This window comes from Oncorhynchus tshawytscha, linkage group LG01, assembly GCF_018296145.1.
Source record: "Oncorhynchus tshawytscha isolate Ot180627B linkage group LG01, Otsh_v2.0, whole genome shotgun sequence".
Lineage (NCBI taxonomy): Eukaryota > Metazoa > Chordata > Actinopteri > Salmoniformes > Salmonidae > Oncorhynchus > Oncorhynchus tshawytscha.
The window spans coordinates 14,760,974-14,780,578 of NC_056429.1; the positions used below are offsets into that span (position 1 = coordinate 14,760,974).

The following is a 19,605-nucleotide window of genomic DNA, read 5'->3' on the forward strand; positions in this document are numbered from 1 at the left end:
GGCTCAATCAAAACACATTGTGATCCGATTGTGATCAGATCATCCTGCCCACACATTGTGTCTGAATATCTTGCAAGTGTAGACAGATCTGGACAGAGAAACTATTTAAAATAAGTATTCTGCCCTCTAAGTGGCATCATTGACTGAGTACATCAATAGGTTTTACAATAAATATTATTTAGAAAGGATAGCTGTGAAAACATCTGCATAAAAGTAGGAACAGGACATCTGGTCACAATCCAGAAACAGTGGATGGCTAATAGACACATTTCTGGAAATACGGGCACAATCGGAATGTAGACAAGATCAGGAAAAAGGAACCATGTTAGCACCAGGTATAAACTGGGCTTAACACCACACTATACAGTTGTAGTGTGAGGGCTTAATCACCAATTACCCGTGCAAGGCTGAGAGATGGAAGAGGCAGTGCACATTTCAACACATCCAGGGGAGTATATTTTTTATCTTTCTGCCAGTAGCATTTTGATGAACTAGGATATTAACATTGTTCATAACCAGCACCTTTATGTCATTGGTATATAGAGATGAACGACATGTTTTGAAATGTAGCATTCATTTGTGGGAGGGAAAGAAACAGTTGGGAGGAAGCCCCTTTTATTGAAATAAATAGCTGAAGATATCAAAACACGAGGCAAATGTACATGATTCAGTTGACAAAATTATTTATGTGGAGAAAGAGAACACATGCAACTCATAAAAAGATAAAATCTCTCAAACACAATGTGTCCACTGTCCATTAAATTAACCTTTGAGTACCATGAGGCGCACCTCCAATATGGCCAATAATAAGGCATTGAAAGATTTGCATTCTGATTGAAAGTTTGTTTTGCACTCCGATAAATATATCCGGGGGCAGTGTACTATGCTAAGTCACCCAACCCTCCTCTCTGCCTAGGCTACATGACTGGTGTGTGCTAAGACAGAGGTTGGGTTAAGAGGTTGCCTGTCACCGTTTGTGCTGCCTATTGGGCCTGTTTCTCCTTGGCTGTGTCCAGCTCCTCAGCTAGGTCCCCTCTCTCCTGGTTCCAGTCCTTCAGGCCTTCTGGCAGACTGGTGTCCTCTTCAAAGCTGCCTGTCCCCTCCACAAACTCCTCATAGGTTGACTTCTCCTCAAATGGCCGTGGCCCCAGCAGCTCCAGCATGTCTGCCTTGTCCAGGACCTCCTTCTCCAGGAGACGCTTCCCCACCTGGGGTGAAGAGAGAGGAACGGTGGGGTCCCAGTGACATTCATGACACAGGGTGAACATGATAAAGAGCCAGACAGCAGCTCTAGGGTCTACTATATTTCTGTTTGATCTTAAAGCTGCCATCCTTAATGGTGAAACGGTCACGTACGTTTTGAGATATTACAACAAAGAAGTTACTGCAAACCATCAACACAGTTTTTTCCTCATCAGACATTGCACACACGATAGAAGAGCACAATATGTACTGCCATCATTTTTTTACCATGCTGCACAACGCTCCTCAGCTCTGCTATAATAACAACGGTGGTGGGGCGGTCAGTGGTGCTGTTTCCCCATCTTTACACCCAGTAAGAATCCCTTGACAATCGAGCAGGACATGACAGAGTAATCTGAAAATCTGAAAACCTTAGAACTACGTGATGTTCACTTAGGTCAATGCAATTCTCACCATGTCCACGCACTCCCTCTTGTCCACAATCAGCTCCATGGTCCTCTGATAGGCGCTGTCCACCAGGTCTCTGACCTCCTGGTCTATGAGCTCTGCAGTGGCCTCACTGTAAGGCTTCTCCATCACCATCTCCCCTTGCCGAGGAAGGTCGAAAGACACCTGGCCTACCTTCTCACTCATCCCAAACTGCACTATCTGGAGACAGGAAGAGATGTGGGGATCAGAAATACAACAGGTACTGTGAGATAATTAAGCCATAAGGCCCGAGGGGGTGTGTTATATGGCTAATATACCATTGCTAAGGGCTGTTCTTATACACGATGCAACGCAGAGTGCCTGGACACTGCCCTTATCCGTGGTATATTGGCCATATAACACAAACCCCCCGAGGTGCTTAATTATAAACTGTTTACCAACGTAATTAGAGCAGTAAAAAATAAACGTTGTCATACTTGTAGTATACAGTCTGATATACCACGACTATCAGCCAATCAGCATTCAGGGACTCAAACCACCCAGTTTATAATAGACAGTAACATTTCCTAAGACAAACTTCTATCAACACTGTTGAATAGTAACCATAGCTTTTTTTAACCATCGATTGTAACTGGGGATTCATTTTAAAAGCTCTGGGGATTCATTCTGAAGGGTCTGAGGCTGAAACGTTAGCTTAGCTATCAATTAAAGTGCAGCGCTTGAACTTTCCTCTGAATGCCATACAGTAGGGTACCTGTGCGTAGGCTGACTGGGTGACCTTCTTCAGGTCGTCCTGGGCTCCAGTGGTGATCTTCCCAAAGAAGACATGTTCAGCCACACGTCCTCCCAGCATCATACACATCCTGTCAAACAGCTGCTCCCGCGTGTACAGGTACTGCTCCTTGGGGAGGTACTGGGCATAGCCCAAACCCTTCCCTCTGGGGATGATGGACACCTAGGGGAAGAGAAAAGGGACACATGGCATTAGAATAATGACAGAAAAGCAACTTTACAAATCCTGCTCCTCTAGATCACACATGCCACATCTTTTAATCTCATTGTATCAACACGTGTGGTTGAATTGTGTTTTTAAATGATCAAATAAATCACATCAAGTCATATCCAAACATTTCCATCAAACTCACTCTGCAAGAGATCCTCAATGCAAAGAGAAAAATATGGAGCTGAACCTGCAGAATGTGATTTTTCAAATGCAGAATGGACATTTGATTGAATTGGGCCATAAAGCACCTCATGACGTAAGCCTTAAATGTCCACACAAAGAGACCGCTATGCCTGCAGACTGCTACCCGTCATGGGGACCTAGTTTGCTCTCTTGACTCATAGTTATACAGCAAAATGAGCTCAAACAGTTCTCCCATTCTCCTACTGATTCCAGTTTTTTCTTCATTTCTTTATTTTGGGGATTTGTGTGTATTGTTTGCTATACTGCACTGTTGGAGCAAAAAATATAAGCATTTCTCTGCACCGTCGATAACATCTGCAAAATACACTATATACACAAAAGTATGTGAACATCCCTTCAAATTAGTGGATTTGACTATTTCAGCCACAAGCCGGAATACCCGACTGCAAGCCAGGCCTAATCACCCGACATCAGTGCCCGACCTCACTAATGCTCGTGGCTGAATGGAAGCAAGACACGGCAGCATTGTTCCAACATCTAGTGGAAAGCCTTCACAGAAGAGTGGAGGCTGTTATTGCAGGGGGGACCAACTCCATATTAACACCCATTATTTTGAAATGAGATGTTCGACGAGCAGGTGTCCACATACATTACATGACCAAAAGTATGTGTACTTGACCAATAACTGATTTATGCAATTGAGACAAACGTACTCATTTTGGGCCATGTCAATTTTGAAACCTAAATGTGTGTTAAACCCATGCATGAGAATCAAAATTATTATTTTAGAACCCCACTCAAATCCATTCAATATCCCCATATTCCAACCTGTGATCCAGTTGTGTGACAGACACAGTCATTGACCCGTCTGCAAGCCAATGTCAGAAACTGTTCAGTATGACCATGTGAACAGTACTGCAGTGGGACTTGGATGATATGTATACTATTTCACACCTGGGATGTATAAGATGCGTTTTGAGACTGGACAGTATTGCGAGAGATTGTTATTGCCCTAGCACTATATAGCTGATTCAAATAACCAAATCATCAAGCTTTGAATATTTGAATCAGCTGAGTAGTGCTAGGGCAAAAACAAAACGTGCACACGGGGGTGTCAAGACAGAGTTTGGGATACCCTGCTCTATTCACCAACACACGGTGGAAGGTGCTGCTGAGCTGTCTGTTGTGTGCAGTGTCAAAACTGCATTATGAAAGTCACATGCAAATGTGCTAGTAAAAAAAAAATATATATTTCTCTGGTTAGCAACCCCCAACCAAACAGCCAGGTAAACAAAACCAGACCTTTAAAAGAGGGAGTTACTGTACCTTCAGCAGTGGGTCAGCATGTTGCAGGAACCAACCCACTATGGCGTGGCCAGCCTCATGGTACGCTACAGTCTTCTTCTCATTGGGCTGCAGAACCTGGGTCTTCTTCTCAAGACCTACAGACAGAGAGAGACAGACAGCAGGGTTATATCTCCACCATTCTATTAGAATTAGTTGTTTTTTTGTGTTCGTGTCTATGACTAAAACACCTTTAAGTCCCATTTTAGTAATTTCATCCTTCTTATTTTTAGTTATAATCAGTTGACTAAAACTCTGGGACAATTTGTCTAGTTTTAGTCATTTTAGTCACATATTAGTCAGTGTATTTGTTTTACTTTCAAAGCCTACATGAAAGCAAGAGATGGTAAAAATGATTGTTTCTCGTTTAAGCTAGTTACAATTGAAGTAACTAGCTGGCTGCCCATCAGTTCAAAAGATTGACGAGTGACTGAATGACGAGTGACTGAATGACAGCCTGGGAGCTGTGTGGGAGAGCCGGGCAGATCGGCTCAATCAGATCACGCAACTGACGTTAATTCTGCCAATGAGAGGATTGCATTAAATACTTGGCATGCATGCTTATGATTGGACTAAACAGATGAAAAGAAGCTTCCCATTGGGCACACACTGGTTGAGTAAACATTGTTTCCACGTTGACTCAATGTGGAATAGACTACTGTGCACAGCGGGTTTATGTCAAATTGAATGTCCAATAGTCAAGTGGATTTCTCATCTTGTCACATTTTTGTCAACTAAAATGTTTTTCCATGGCGTCTCATCTTGTTATCGTCATTAGTTTTCTCAGGGAAAATAGGTTGTTGAGAAATATTTATTGTCATAGCTATAGTTGATTTAATGAACACTGATTCACAAAGCTGAGATAACATAATAATACAAGGACATTACAACATTTACAACCCACCTCCAATGACCCTGTCGATGGCCTGCTCAAAGTGTTTCCCTTCCACATGTGGGTTGAGATGTCTAGCAGCAATGAGGGCTGCCTCGTTACACACGTTAGCTATGTCGGCTCCTGGTGAAGACAGGAAGACAGAGAGGATGTTTCAAAAACATTCACATGATAATCAACATGGCCATCTCTCACACAGAGCAGCTCAACTTGCCTGTGAAGCCTGGTGTGGCGGCAGCCATCTTCCTGGCCAGTCCGTCTTTGTCCATAGCAGGGTCCAGTTTGATGGGCCGTAAGTGCACTTTGAAGATGGACGCCCTGCCTTTGATGTCAGGTGGGCCTGAAACATGGACATGTATTGGATTTCATGAAAGGCTCATTTAGTCTGCTGATTAGGAAATTGTTATGTATGGGTTATAAATGTGTTATGAAATCCTTAGATGTACATAAAGTCTTACCGAATGGGTAGTACTTCTCAATATGAATATCAATATGCTGTATGTTGACATTTCACTGAAATTACCACAGCACAGCCTGAACTCCAGTTCAATTGAAAGACTCCATACCTATGTAAATCTGCCTGTCAAATCTGCCAGGCCTCATGAGTGCAGGATCCAAGATGTCTGGTCTGTTGGTGCCAGCCAGGACGACGACATTAGTGCTGGTGTTGAATCCTAAAAGAAAAACACTAGGGAATTACCCTCACACTATATGCATTACAGTTCATTAAGTAAACATTTTAGAGTAAAGCAGAAAACAACAGCTTTATAACAGATGACATCAGAGCACCATTGTCACATAATAACAGTTATTATTTCATAAATAGGGGACACCTATGAGATTAACCAGCAATATGATAGAGAGTGTGATAGTTTGCGATCTCATTTCTCATACTCACCATCCATCTCCACTAGCAGCTGGTTGAGAGTGTTCTCCTGCTCGCTCTGGCCACCAAAATTCCCCCCGCCCCTCTTGCGACCCACGGCGTCTATCTCATCTATAAACAGAATACAGGGGGCGTTCTTCCGGGCCATGGCAAACATGTCTCTCACCTACAGGGGGGAAACAGTCAATACTAAGTCTCTAAAACATTTTAATTCACATCCTCACAGTAAGCAATGCATTTCAAGTAAAATAGATTGAAATGTATCTATGTGGTTAGATAGCTAGTAGATACCGCTATTTTCAGCTATGATCTAAAATGCACATCATGTGATTTGAAAACAGATGTTATGGAGTCAGGTGCAAGTGTTCCCTCTGGTTCTAGTGTGAACTCACCCTGGCAGGCCCAACACCCACAAACATCTCCAGGAACTCAGAGCCGTTGACAGTGATGAAGGGGACGTTGGCCTCTCCTGCTGTGGCCTTGGCCAGCAGGGTCTTGCCTGTGCCTGGAGGTCCAGAGAGCACAGCACCCTGAGAAAACACAGCACAACACAACACATGAGATTTTAAATACCAGTATAATGGAATGTTCATTTCTCATAGGGTGTGAAAAGACAGCAAACTACATCTAAAATTAAAAAGCATTTTCTTCCTACATTGAAAGGTATTTCATGACTAGTATGACTGCTGGGCTGTTGTCCCATCCCTTAACTTTGGGATCTTGGTCCCCAGTAGGGTTGAGCGGTATCCAGATGTTGATATCGTAATACCGTCCTTCTCTCATCCCGGGATTTACGGTATTACCGGTTTAGTCCAGAAGTGTGTGCATTTTTTTATATTTTAAATACATTAAAAAGCCCATTGGGTGTCTATTACCCGAATGCTAACAAAATGTATCACAAGTAATAGCGAATAGCAGAAACGGAAAAAAAACGAGGCACTACCAAATGTCATTTTTGGCGAGTTTGGACATTTTACAAGCGAATGTGAACGAGTGACATTGTGTAACTGAACAAAGTTGAGTCCAGGTACTAATGTTGTCCCTAGGGCTGGATGATTTGGACAAAATAATCATATAATAATACTTTTGAAATTTTAAGACAGTATGATTGTATTTGAAGGGATTTTATGTTTAAAATAATAAACGTTCTCAATATGCTTTATGAGTAGTTTAAGACTCTAGGGTGGCAAATAAGTGATTTTAAATGAGTCTTTCTCCATTTATACTGTTCAATCCAACTCCAAACAAAAAAATAATAAAACAAATTAGCATTTTGATCAATTTCTACATTTCCCGCACTTGTATTATCATTTCCGCACTGTGCAACGCAGCATGATACGAGAAAGAAAATATAGGTAGAAACCAAAGTGTTGGTCAGTGTTTCCAGGTGACCTTCATTAGATGTTACAATACATGTTTTCTAACTTCATGTCGCTAGCTAGCCAACATATTCATGCCTCGCTTATTCCTCTCTGATAAGAAACCGTTGCAAACATGCTTATCTACTGTAGGCCTACACCAGCACTGGTATCAGGCAGTATTAGCTAGCTACATTTGCACTGACACATAGTACAAAATATTTTTTAAACTAACCCAAGATAGACCAGAGCCAGTTGTTTCCAATGGGAGCAAATTAAATCAATGGGCAGAATGCAATCTGCTATGCAAACTGGTTTCTGAGCTGGTCATGGGTGCACCTCAGCCACGCTCAAGGTCCTAAACGACATCATAACCGCCATCGAAAAGAGACATTACTGTGCAGCCGTCTTCATCAACCTGGCCAAGGCTTTCGACTCTGTCAATCACCACATTCTTATTGGCAGACTCAACAGCCTTGTTTTCTCAAATGATTGCCTCGCCTGGTTTACCAACTACTTCTCTGAGTTCAGTGTGTCAAATTGGAGGGCCTGTTGTCCGGACCTCTGGCAGTCTCTATGGGGGTGCCACAGGGTTCAATTCTTGGGCCAACTCTCTTCTCTGTATACATCAATGATGTTGCTCTTGCTGCTGGTGAAAATCTGATACACCTCTACGCAGACGACACGATTCTGTATACTTCTGTCCCCTCTTTGGACACTGTGTTATCCAACCCCTAGACAAGCTTCAATGCCATACAACTCTCCTTCCGTGGCCTCCAACTGCTCTTAAACGCAAGTAAAACTAAATGCATGCTATTCAACCGATCAGTGCCCGCACCTGCTCGCCCGTCCAACATCACTACTCTGGACGGCTCTGACTTTTTTTTTTTTTTTAACCTTTATTTTACTAGGCAAGTCAGTTAAGAACAAATTCTTATTTTCAATGACAGCCTAGGAACAGTGGGTTAACTGCCTGTTCAAGGGCAGAACGACAGATTTTGTACCTTGTCAGCTCGGGGATTTGAACTTGCAACCTTCCGGTTACTAGTCCAATGCTCTAACCACTAGGCTACACTGCCTTAGGTATTTGTAGTTGTCCACATATTCTAGGTGTCTGGTTAGACTGTAAACTCTCCTTCCAGACTCACATTAAGCATCTCCAATCCAAAACTAAATCTAGAATTGGCTTCCTATATCGCAACAAAGCATCCTTCACTCATGCTGCCAAACATACCCTCGTAAAACTGACCATCCTACTGATCCTCGACGTTGGTGATGTCGTCTACAAAATTGCCTCCAACACTCTACTCAACAAACTGGATGCAGTCTATCACAGTGCCATCCGTTTTGTCACCAAAACCCCATACACTACCCACCATTGCGACCTGTACGCTCTCGTTGGTTGGCCCTCGCTTCATACTCGTCGCCAAACCCACTGGCTACAGGTTATCTACAAGTCTCTGCTAGGTAAAGCCCCGCCTTATCTCAGCTCACTGGTCACCATAGCAGCACCCACTCGTAGCACACGCTCCAGCAGATATATCTCACTGGTCACCCCCAAAGCCAATTCCTCCTTTGGTCGTGTCTCCTTCCAGTTCTCCATTGCCAATGACTGGAACGAACTGCAAAAATCTCTGAAGCTGGAGACTCATATCTCCCTCACTAGCTTTAAGCACCAGCTGTCAGAGCAGCTCACAGATCACTGCACCTGTACATAGCCCATCTGTAAACAGCCCATCTATCTACCTACCTCATCCCCATACTGTATTTATTTATTTATCTTGCTCCTTTGCACCCCAGTATCTCTACTTGCACATCTACCATTCCAATGTTTAATTTGCTATATTGTAATTACTTTGCCACCATGGCCTATTTATTGCCTTAACTCCCTTATCTTACCTCATTTGCACTCACTGTATATAGACTTTTTGTTTTCTTTTGTTCTACTGTATTATTGACTATGTTTTGTTCATTCTGTGTAACTCTGTGTTGTTGTATGTGTCAAATTGCTATGCTTTATCTTGGCCAAGTCGCAGTTGCTAATGATAACTTGTTCTCAACTAGCCTACCTGGTTAAATAAAGGTGATTCTTTTTTTAAAGAATAAGCAAGGAGGTGGGCAGCATGAGCTAGTGAGATCCTATCTCATTCTACAATTTATTTGCATATTTCCGTTAAGGAACACCTACTCTGCAGTGCGGGTGTGCAATAACTCAATTCGCACTTACACTACTCCTAAACAACGTCATTTTTAGAAACTTTGGCAAAGGGTAAAGCCTACAAAACTTAGTCCACTCTGTTACAGATTCTAGTTTTGGAAACAGAAAACTGTATGGTGATCAAATGTTTCATAGAATTTGCAGAATGTCAGTGAATGTCCATCTCACTCCATCTTCTCCCACTGCTGTCCACTGGGCTTTCTCTCATCGCCATATTTGGTAGTGAGTGGAAACGCCACTTGGATGCTTCACATTTATACATCTGGTGAAAGATCTGGCTCATCGTTCTCTCTGTGTTAGCACATTTAGCAAGCTAGCTAGCCATCCAACTAGGTATTAGCAAATTATTTTAGCAACACCTTGCTAAGAAAACAAACTAGCAGATAGTAGTTTGCAGACAGTAAGATACACAAACTAAGTGTATAGAACGCTTGTGGTACTCAGCATGTCCCCAACATGGCTGCATCCATCTGACCATGCAGAGTGAACGGCAAGAAAGTGCTCGTGACTCCGTGGTCAAGCAACTGCTCTCTCCTTAAGTGACAGGGGGCATGGTTTGGTGTGTTTAGCAGCATGCAGCAGTTGGAGGAGAGAGAGAGAGAGACAACTCAAGAAGCAAAACAGAGTCAACTATAAAAACTGACAGTACACGTGCCAGAGTAGCGTATCACATTTAACAAACCAAACATTGAAATACCGTTATAGAAGGTAAAGTAAATACCGGTATATGGTAACATACGGTATACCGCCCAGCCGAGTTGTCCCATCCCTTACCTTTGGGATCTTAGCCCCCAGGTCCAGATACTGCTGGGGGTTCTTCAGGAAGTTAACAAACTCCAGAATCTCCAGCTTGGCCTCCTCACAGCCGGCCACATCCTTGAACTTGGTGTTGATGTTGTCCTTCATCATTTTTGCTGTTGATTCGCTCATGCTGAAGGGACCACCTCTTCCACCCCCAGCGCCTCCTCCCATTGGTCCCCGCCGCAGGGTGAAAAGCAGGAAACCAATCAACAGCAAGGTTGGAATCATGCTCATCATAAATGACCTGTAGGAGGAAGGAAAATTGTAAAATGATGATGACAGTCAGTTAAAATGTTAGCTTGTACATGAAATTGGACATATAAAACAAATCTCAGAGTGAGAAATAGTCTAGCCCTATTGAGGCATGAATACGTGTGTGTGTCGGCATTAACTCACCCATCACTCTCGGAGTTGTACATGACAGCTGCCCTATGAGAGGGCTCCAAGCCAAGCTCGTGATGAGCTGCCTCCAAGTTCCTCTCGAAGGTGTCCACACTACCGATGTTAAACCACACATAGCTCTGGGGAAAGACCACCAACACAACAAGTCAATGGATACTCTTTACCACTAGAACCTTTCAGCCTATCAGTACCGGCTAGATAATGTTGCCGAGTGTCCCCTTTTGGCATATGCATCAGATGCATATTAACTTGGAAGGTGCGCAAACATAAGCACCAACGCTTGATAAAGAGTGCATAAACTATTGTAAAGGATTAATTGCATGACAAAATATTTGTGGAAATATATCAATAAAAAAAAATAACAATAGTTATTTGTTTGATAGAGTCAAGGACATGTTTTGTATAATATAATAAGTCCTAGAAAAAAAACATAGGCCTGTAGCCTATTTTAGTTTCCCTTACAATCAAAACATTAGTGTAATCCACTTAATAAACTTTATTTGTAGATTCGATTTGTAATAAGAGTTATAGTAATTATTTACGTTCAGTTACAGAGAATGGTATCAACCTGCAAGGTCAAATGATTTGCTGCTGACAAATAGGCAAAACAAACTCATCAATACACTATGGTTTTTCTAAATTAAATCAACCTCTTCACCCTGCTTATCATTAAGTTAAGCCTCATTTAAATTGCATTGTGAAGTAAGGTGCACAATTATCCCCCATTCATCCATTTGGCATTAATTCAGTGAGGAGAGAGACACACATTAGCCCCTGGCTGGGTACCAACGTCCTACAGCACATTGGTGGATTGAGAAAAAAGTCATGGGTAAAAAGGCTCCACAAACACAAGAGTTTTTAATTTCTAAATTCTGACAAATGAACAGTAAACTACAAACACTTAGAAAAAGTCAGGGAAGGAATAAAACATAAAATGTCAGCGGCCGTTGGCTATGGGGGTTCAAGTATTGTATTCACAAAAGACTAACTTCCTCATTTAATCTAGTTTGATCAAGCCTACTGAAAGCCCTTCTTCACACCGGCATGAACATGAACCCATCATGAGTCACTGTTCCGATTCCAGAGAATGGAATTTTCACCTACCGCATCAGCCTCTGCTCCTGGTACTAGAATGACTCGTACATACTGTTTGTTGACAACCTCTAAACGCTCGACCTGTGTAGAGAACAGACAAACCATAAGGCCTATTCTTGCAGTGCACAGACAGCAACATACAAAAAAAAATTATATAACAAAATAATGGAAAAAAAATAATTCTGCGTCTGAGCAGTTACATCACCTTGGCATTATGATTGTACTAATAAACAACATGTATTTTTATAAACATTATCTCTATATTCTTCACTGAATTGTTGTACTTTATCTCACCATTCCTCTGCCAAGGTAGCGTTGGACAAAGTCCTTCCAAGTGATCTCCTTGCCTGTGTCTCTGAATTGATAGTAGAGCGTGGCAGAGGATATCCCAGCTAGTACCACTGCCAGGGCACGGAAGTCTTTCTCATCCCATGGGATGTCACCCTAGAAAGGCAGAGGAAAGGTCAACATGTTGAGGTATCTGCATCCAGTGCCATAGAACGTCACACACACATATATACCTACCTCAATCACTCCAGTACCCCTGCACATTGAGAATGGTACTGACCTGTATATACACTGAGTGTACAAAACATTAGGAACACCTGCTCTTTCCATGACAGACTGAGCAGGTGAATCCAGGTAAAAGCTTTGATCCCTTATGGATGTAATTTGTTAAATCCACTTCAGTCAGTGTAGATGAAGGAGATGAGACAGATTAAATAAGTATTTTTAGGCCTTGAGACAACTGAGACACGGATTGTGTATGTGTGCCATTCAGAGGGTGAATGTGCAAAACAAAATAGTGCCTTTGGGGTATGGGGTATGGTAGTAGGTGCCAGACCCACTGGTATGAGTGTGTCAAGAACTGCAATGCTGCCGGGTTTTCAAATTCAACAGTGTCTCATGTGCATGAAGAATAGTCCACCACCCAAAGAACATCCAGCCAACTTGACATAACTGTGGGAAGCATTGGAGTCAACATGGGTCACCGTCCCTGTGGAACACTTGACACCTTGTAGAGTCCATGCCCCGACAAATTGATGCTGTTCTGAAGGCAAAAGGGGATGTAACTCAAAATTAGGAAAGTACAGTAATGTTTTGTAAACGCAGTGTACTTGCATTCTCGTGTTTTTTCATCTTATCTCGAATCGCTTGTGTTTTCTATTTTTTATGATCTATATTATTACTGCACTGTTGGGAAAGTTACACCTGCTGTATCCTGTGCAAGTGGCAAATAAACTTTTAACCCACACAAACAATACCACCCGCTCCTTGATTTGACATGTAAATACCTACATGTACATATTACCTCGACTAACCTGTGGCCCTGCACATTGACTCTGTACCGGTACTCCCTGTATATAGCCTCGCTACTGTTATTTTATTGTTACTCTTTAATTTTTCTTACAACTGCATTGTTGGTTAAGGGCTTGTAAGTAAGCATTTCACTGTAAGGTTGATGTATTCGGTGCATCTGACAAATACAATTTGATTTCAAATATCCCTCATAGAATAGGGTGTAATACTATAAAGACAGACCATTCACATCACACACCTTCTGCATGCGGCTCCACCAATCTTTCCCTCCTCCTCTTTTCCCTCCGCCTCCACTGCCACCTGATTCCTTCCCTTTACCATCTGCCAATCAAAAGTGAATGACAGCATTAGGTCAGTCCACTCCAGGCAGACACTGTTGGTTAGAGCCCAGGAGCATCATCTAGGTTGGCAGATCTAGTCAGGGTAACCTAGGTTAAACCCTTGGATAAATATTCCCCTTGAGGAGATATCACTCAGATAACAAAATATGTTTCATTCGACTGCATACCACTAACATTTGCCTCTATAGCACTGCAGTTCATGATTTTATGTAACAGACACTTCTAGACATGTCTCTTGGATCTTACCTTTTGGCGGCTCAGTGGAGTACAGTAGTCCATGAGATGTAAAGATTCCATCAGATGACAATAACTTACTTTGAGCAAGCCTCTGAGGAGGAAAGCATTAACATCCAGATTATGGGAAAGAGTTTGATTTATAACTGGTTGTGTAGCTAGCTAGCTAACAGCTAACTTGGCTAACTAGTTTGTTGACCTAACGTTACTGCACTGCCTAGAAGTAGTTAGGCTAGCTAGCTAACTAATATAGGCACACAGTTCTGACAGCACAATAACAGTTCTAGCCATTGTTTGTGTTGTATAGAACTAGCTAGAATGGCTAATTAGTTTATGCCTAATTTCAGTTGGCTTAACGAACACAAAACAACCTTACCCTGACCGTGGAGCCACGATAGCCGGGCAGCACAGAGAAGTTCCTTGACACCGAATTGCGTACACATGCTCTCACTGCGATCCGTAGAGACAAAGCAGCCGTCGAGAGAAGCCCCAACATTTGAGCCATTCTCCCGCTGGCACTTGCCCTCCACTCTTTGAAAAAATATCAAATGTTCTAGATATTCTGTCTTCTTACAGTTCATCAGTGTGACAGTGTTGGATAACAGCCACAGTCATTACATACAGCAAGAATGTCAGAGCAAGACCACTAAGGACCCCAATAAATTGACCAAAATTATGCCTGACAATCTGGATTAGAATGGAAATGTTTTTCCGTTGATTCTTAGGATATGGTCAACAATTGCATGTAAAATATAACAATCTTGAAAATACAGTATATCAAGGATGATATGTGTTCAATAATTACAAGTTTACAGATTTAATTAACTTTATTTAATTTATGCGCGAATAGGACGACTTTGAGTCTTTCTGCATAGCTCGATCTTGCTCTGTGATTGGCTGAGAAACACACACGCAGATTGCATCATGGATGAGCAATTTGACAGGTAGATTACAAAATGTGTACATTCATGATGAACAGGCAAAAAGCTAAATATTCAGCACGTGATAGCCATTTGACTTCAGTTCATCATTATGACTATTTCAAACTACAGTAACTCGACCACTTAGGTATCAACTGGACATGTAGGCATTTTAGCTCGATTAACCACATCCATGGTATAGTGCGGGCAGAGGCTCAGACGAGAGATGGCTCTAACTTCCCCTGTACGTGCTATAGGAGAAGCGGCTCAGGAGCAGGGGCAAGTGGAATCTCTCGTTGGGGTTTGTTATAGTGAAGACAATCTGTTGAAGAAAAAAAAGAGAAAGAAACAGAACATAATAAGGGTTTGTTGGTTTTAATCTTTAAAAAATGCCGGAAATTCCTCTAGGCCAAATGTATTAGTAGGTGTATTGATACGTCCATGGCTGATACCCACTTACCTCAACATATGGGTAGAAGGAGTTCTGACCCAAACTCTCCCAATATTGTCCAGTCTCAAAACGCATCTTATACATCCCAGGCGTGAACGCTTTTGTAGTGATGAGTCCAGGACAGCGACCATCTTCGTCGGTGGTTCTAAAATAATGACAACGTTGATGATTCTGCACGGGTTTTTGTCACATATTCAAGTTTCAAAATTGACATGGCCCAAAATTAGTATGTTTGTATCTATTTAATTGCATAAATCAATTATTGGCCGTGTACACATATTTTGCAGATGTTATCGCAGGTGCAGTAAAATGCTTATGTTTGACCAGAATACAGTAGATACAGTGCATTTGGAAAGTATTCAGACCCCTTGAATTTTTCCACATTTTGTTACGTAACGCCTTATTCTAAAATGGATTAAATACTTTCCCCCTCATCAATCTACATACAATACCTCATAATAACAAAGCGCAAACAGGTTTTGAGATGTTTTAATTTATTTTGCAAATGTATTAAACATAAGTATTCAGAACCTTTGCTATGAGACTCGAAATTGAGCTCAGGTGCATCCTGTTTCCATTGATCATCCTTGAGATGTTTCTACAACATGATTGGAGTCCACCTGTGGTAAATTCAATTGATTGGACATGATTTGGAAAACCACACACCTGTCTATAAGGATCCACAGTTGACAATGCATGTCAGAGCAAAAACCAAGCCATGAGGTCGAAGGAATTGTCCGTTGAGCTTCGAGACAGTATTGTGTCAAGGCACAGATCTGGAGGAGAGTAACAAAATATGTATGCAGCATTGAAGATCCCCAAGAACACAGTGGCCACCATCATTTTTAAATGGAAGAATTTTGGAGCCACCAAGACTCTTCCTAGAGCTGGCTGCCCAGACAAACTGAGCCATCAGGGGAGAAGGGCATTGGTCAGGGAGGTGACCAAGAACCCAATGGTCACTCTGACAGAGCTTCAGAGTTCCTCTGTTGAGATGGGAGAAACTTCCAGATGGACAACCATCTCTTCAGCACTCCACCAATCAGGCCTTTATGGTAGTGGCCAGACAGAAGCCATTCCTCAGTAAGGCATATGACTGCCCACTTGGAGTATGGCAAAAGGCACCTAAAGGACTCGCAGACCATGACCAACAAGATTCTCCGGTCTGATGAAACCAATATTGAACTCTTTGGCTTGAATGCCAAGCGTCACGTCTAGAGGAAACCAAGCACCATCCCTATGGTGAAGCATGGTGTTGGCAGCATCATGCTGTGGGAATGTTTTTCAGCGGCAGGGACTGGGAGACTAGTCAGGATCAAGGGAGAGATCCTTTATGAAAACCTGCTCCAGAGCGCTCAGGACCTCAGACTGGGTGCTAAGGTTCACCATCCAACAGGACAACGACCCTAACCATACAGCCAAGACAATACAGGATTGGCTTCGGGACAAGTCTCTGAATGTCCTAGAGTGGCCCAGCCAGACCCCGGACTTGAACCCAATCGAACATCTCTGGGGAGACCTGAAAATAGCTGTGCAGCGACACTCCCCATCCAACCTGACAGAGCTTGAGAGGATCGGCAGAGAAGAATGGGAGAAACTCCACAAATACAGGTGTGCCGAGCTTGTAGCGTCATACCCAAGAAGTCTCAAGGCTGTAATCGCTGCCAAAGGTGCTTCAACAATGTACTGAGTACAGGGTCTGAATACTTATGTAAAAGTAAGATTTTCGTTTTTGCCAGGTGGTTGGCGGCTAGAACAGTGACTAAGGTTCAGGGTAGGGTATTGGGAGAAGGTCAGCTAGTGCTGACTATTTGTCTGATGGCTTGGAGATGTTTTTCAGTCTTCTAGATGGTAGCAGGGTGAACAGGCTGTGGCTCAGGTGTCTGTCTGAGGTCATTGATAATCTTCCTGTGACACAAGGTGCTGTAGATGTCCTGGAGACAAGGCATTGGGCTGACCGCACCACCCTCTGGAGAAACAGGATGCTCTTAATGGTTCCTCTGTAGAAGTTTGTGAGGGTCTAAAGGTAGTGCATCTCCATGCATTATCAGTCGATCACTATTAATAATAGCAGTGAACATTTCACAAATAGGCCTAAAGCTAGGCTAACTAAATCCCAAAGGTATATGCAACACACAAAGGGAGGAGTGAGACAGTAGTAGGCCTATATCAGGCAGCTGTTCACCCTACCCCACAGTCACTAGGTAGTAGGATTATATCAGGCAGCTAGCTATTCACTCTACCCCACAGTCACTAGGTAGTAGGACTATATCAGGCAGCTGTTCACCCTACCCCACAGTCACTAGGTAGTAGGCCTATATCAGGCAGCTGTTCACCCTACCCCACAGTCATTAGGTAGTAGGATTATATCAGGCAGCTAGCTATTCACTCTACCCCACAGTCACTAGGTAGTAGGACTATATCAGGCAGCTGTTCACCCTACCCCATAGTCACTAGGTAGTAGGACTATATCAGGCAGCTGTTCACCCTACCCCACAGTCACTAGGTAGTAGGCCTATATCAGGCAGCTAGCTATTCACTCTACCCCACAGTCACTAGGTAGTAGGCCTATATCAGGCAGCTAGCTATTCACTCTACCCCACAGTCACTAGGTAGTAGGACTATATCAGGCAGCTGTTCACCCTACCCCACAGTCACTAGGTAGTAGGATTATATCAGGCAGCTAGCTATTCACCCTACCCCACAGTCACTAGGTAGTAGGATTATATCAGGCAGCTGTTCACCCTACCCCACAGTCACTAGGTAGTAGGATTATATCAGGCAGCTAGCTATTCACCCTACCCCACAGTCACTAGGTAGTAGGATTATATCAGGCAGCTAGCTATTCACTCTACCCCACAGTCACTAGGTAGTAGGATTATATCAGGCAGCTAGCTATTCACCCTACCCCACAGTCACTAGGTTCCAGATGACTAGGAGTGAGTCCAGTCGGTGCAGACTGAGGGCCATTCTTGCCCCTGGGGCTCCGTCACCTGTGTTCAACACATAGGTGGTCAGGGGGCTGTTTGGAAGTGTGGAAGACATCTCTGAAGACTGTGGAAAAAGATACAACATGGGAGTGGTGATGGTCCTACAGTCATATTTCAGTGTTAGTTTCTGATGATAATAATACAAATAACTATTTATTTAGTTGCCTTTACTTTTTGTTCATATACATTGTTTATAATGGGAGAATAGCCAATACCTTCGGTTTTCATTTGAATGTTTATAAAACTTTTAACAGGCTGAAACCCCTACTTTCCTATGTTTATTCTTCATAGTCTCTGCCACTATATGTGTTTACAAGTCACTTTGTTTCTTTTGCACACTTGCTTCAGTGAAGCCTCCGTTTTACTTAAAGAATAGCAGAGCACCGTTTAGTGTAAATGGAATAAGCTATTCATATGTGTATTTTAGTCTTTGAGAAAAAAAATATTTGTCCATCGGTTCAATAGCAATCGTACTGACAGACTGTTGAGAACTTCTCCAGACACCCAAAGACACTACATGATCAAATACTTATTTTATGATTTTACCAAATTATCAGTACGTAGGCTATAGGCCTATGACAATGCAGACGGTCAATTGCTGAGACCTCATTTGATTTAATTATACTCAATGGTTTTGCTTGGGCACAATAAATAGGCTAAACAAATTAGGCTACATTAATAGTGTAGTTGCTTCGTAAAAAAATAATTGTATGTTATTAATAAACTGTTTTATGAGTAATTACCTGGTTACAATGCAGAATTGCGGCTTGATTTAGGGGACCTTGTCACGTACAACAGAAGACGCCGCTGTGTAGTCCTCCTCGACGCGGATAACTTGTTGTTTTACTTCTACAGCCAATATGAAACTAGAGTTTATTTGGGGCTCAACACTCACTCATAGTGCAGTTGTATCAAACAAGACAGAATAGTAATCGTTCATTTTCATCCTTTGCGAGGGCAACTCACTCTGGATTCACTATGCGCAAACAAACGTCAGGTGCCAAAGGTTGACCAGACCTATCTCTAAAATAACCTAAGTTTACTGTTCCTAATCTTGTCAATATTGACAAAGTTTGGCCACATGGTTGATAAAGTGTTTATTGTGGTTGTGTGTCCGACTTAATTGCCCATAACAAGATAAGAGACAATGCACAATCAAATTGGAATAGTCCACAGATAAAAAAAATATATATAATAATGTCCAAACCACTGGGCTAATTGTTAACAACTTGGTTTATGAATATACTGTACAAGTCAGGTGAATTAGTGAGTGGGGTACAGAGAACAATGGAAATCAATAAGCTACCACTTTTCTAGGCCTAGGCTACTCCTCTAATGTACGGTCAAATGAACTGAACCACTCAGTTATATGAACATAGTTGTACATTTACTAAGCCTACTATCACAATGTATAGTTCACATTTAGTATTTATTAAACACAAAGAGCCACCTGGCTTCATTAAACATAATAGGGCTGTCAAACGATTTTAAGAAATGCAATTGAGTTAATAGCAGGATTTGCAGCGATTAATCACAACCTCAAATTCAGAATTTGATCAAATTGAGCTGTAATT

At 42.3% G+C, this 19,605-nt stretch overlaps 3 protein-coding genes across 5 annotated transcripts in view; 1 reads left to right on the forward strand and 2 right to left on the reverse strand.

Annotated features, from left to right (window-relative positions):
• LOC112260024 (voltage-dependent calcium channel subunit alpha-2/delta-4-like) overlaps positions 1-453 on the forward strand; it is a 91,101-nt gene extending 90,648 nt beyond the window's left edge. For all 3 annotated transcript variants that reach the window (XM_042299199.1, XM_042299246.1, XM_042299227.1), the window contains one exon: positions 1-453. This exon is cut by the window's left edge and continues 2,126 nt beyond it. The gene's annotated coding sequence lies outside the window, so the exon portion shown is untranslated.
• A 140-nt stretch (positions 454-593) lies between these two features.
• On the reverse strand, positions 594-14,182 carry LOC112224250 (AFG3-like protein 1). The gene is made up of 16 exons (XM_024387740.2): positions 14,047-14,182; positions 13,683-13,764; positions 13,334-13,416; positions 12,070-12,219; positions 11,785-11,856; positions 10,675-10,799; positions 10,252-10,522; positions 6,294-6,431; positions 5,914-6,067; positions 5,582-5,689; positions 5,230-5,355; positions 5,028-5,138; positions 4,106-4,221; positions 2,387-2,587; positions 1,657-1,851; positions 594-1,208 (listed from the first exon to the last, which is right to left on the reverse strand). Exons 1-16 carry the CDS (start codon positions 14,173-14,175, stop codon positions 984-986), a joined length of 2,286 nt encoding a protein of 761 aa, XP_024243508.1. The 5' UTR covers positions 14,176-14,182; the 3' UTR covers positions 594-983.
• LOC112224478 (5-hydroxyisourate hydrolase) lies at positions 14,120-19,023 on the reverse strand. Its single transcript, XM_024388096.2, has 4 exons — positions 18,775-19,023; positions 17,950-18,095; positions 15,051-15,186; positions 14,120-14,912 (listed from the first exon to the last, which is right to left on the reverse strand). The coding sequence occupies exons 2-4, from the start codon at positions 18,084-18,086 to the stop codon at positions 14,823-14,825; spliced, it is 363 nt and encodes a 120-aa protein (XP_024243864.1). The 5' UTR covers positions 18,087-18,095; positions 18,775-19,023; the 3' UTR covers positions 14,120-14,822.
• Positions 19,024-19,605: the final 582 nt, after the last annotated feature.

Bases quoted from the DNA above. Each gene is read 5' to 3' on its own strand.
- LOC112224250 (XM_024387740.2), bottom strand. From the start codon at position 14,175: ATGGCTCAAATGTTGGGGCTTCTCTCGACGGCTGCTTTGTCTCTACGG. The intron at 5,356-5,581 runs GTATGGAGTCTT...TCCATGTTTCAG, and splicing joins TGACAGGCAGATTTACATAG to GCCCACCTGACATCAAAGGC. The intron at 2,588-4,105 runs GTACAGTAACTC...CTCTTCCCCTAG, and splicing joins ATGCTGACCCACTGCTGAAG to GTGTCCATCATCCCCAGAGG.
- LOC112224478 (XM_024388096.2), bottom strand. From the start codon at position 18,086: ATGTCTTCCACACTTCCAAACAGCCCCCTGACCACCTATGTGTTGAAC. The intron at 15,187-17,949 runs GTAGGGTGAATA...TCATTATTTTAG, and splicing joins TGGAACCTAGTGACTGTGGG to AACCACCGACGAAGATGGTC. The intron at 14,913-15,050 runs GTAAGTGGGTAT...TTTCTTCAACAG, and splicing joins CCTTCTACCCATATGTTGAG to ATTGTCTTCACTATAACAAA.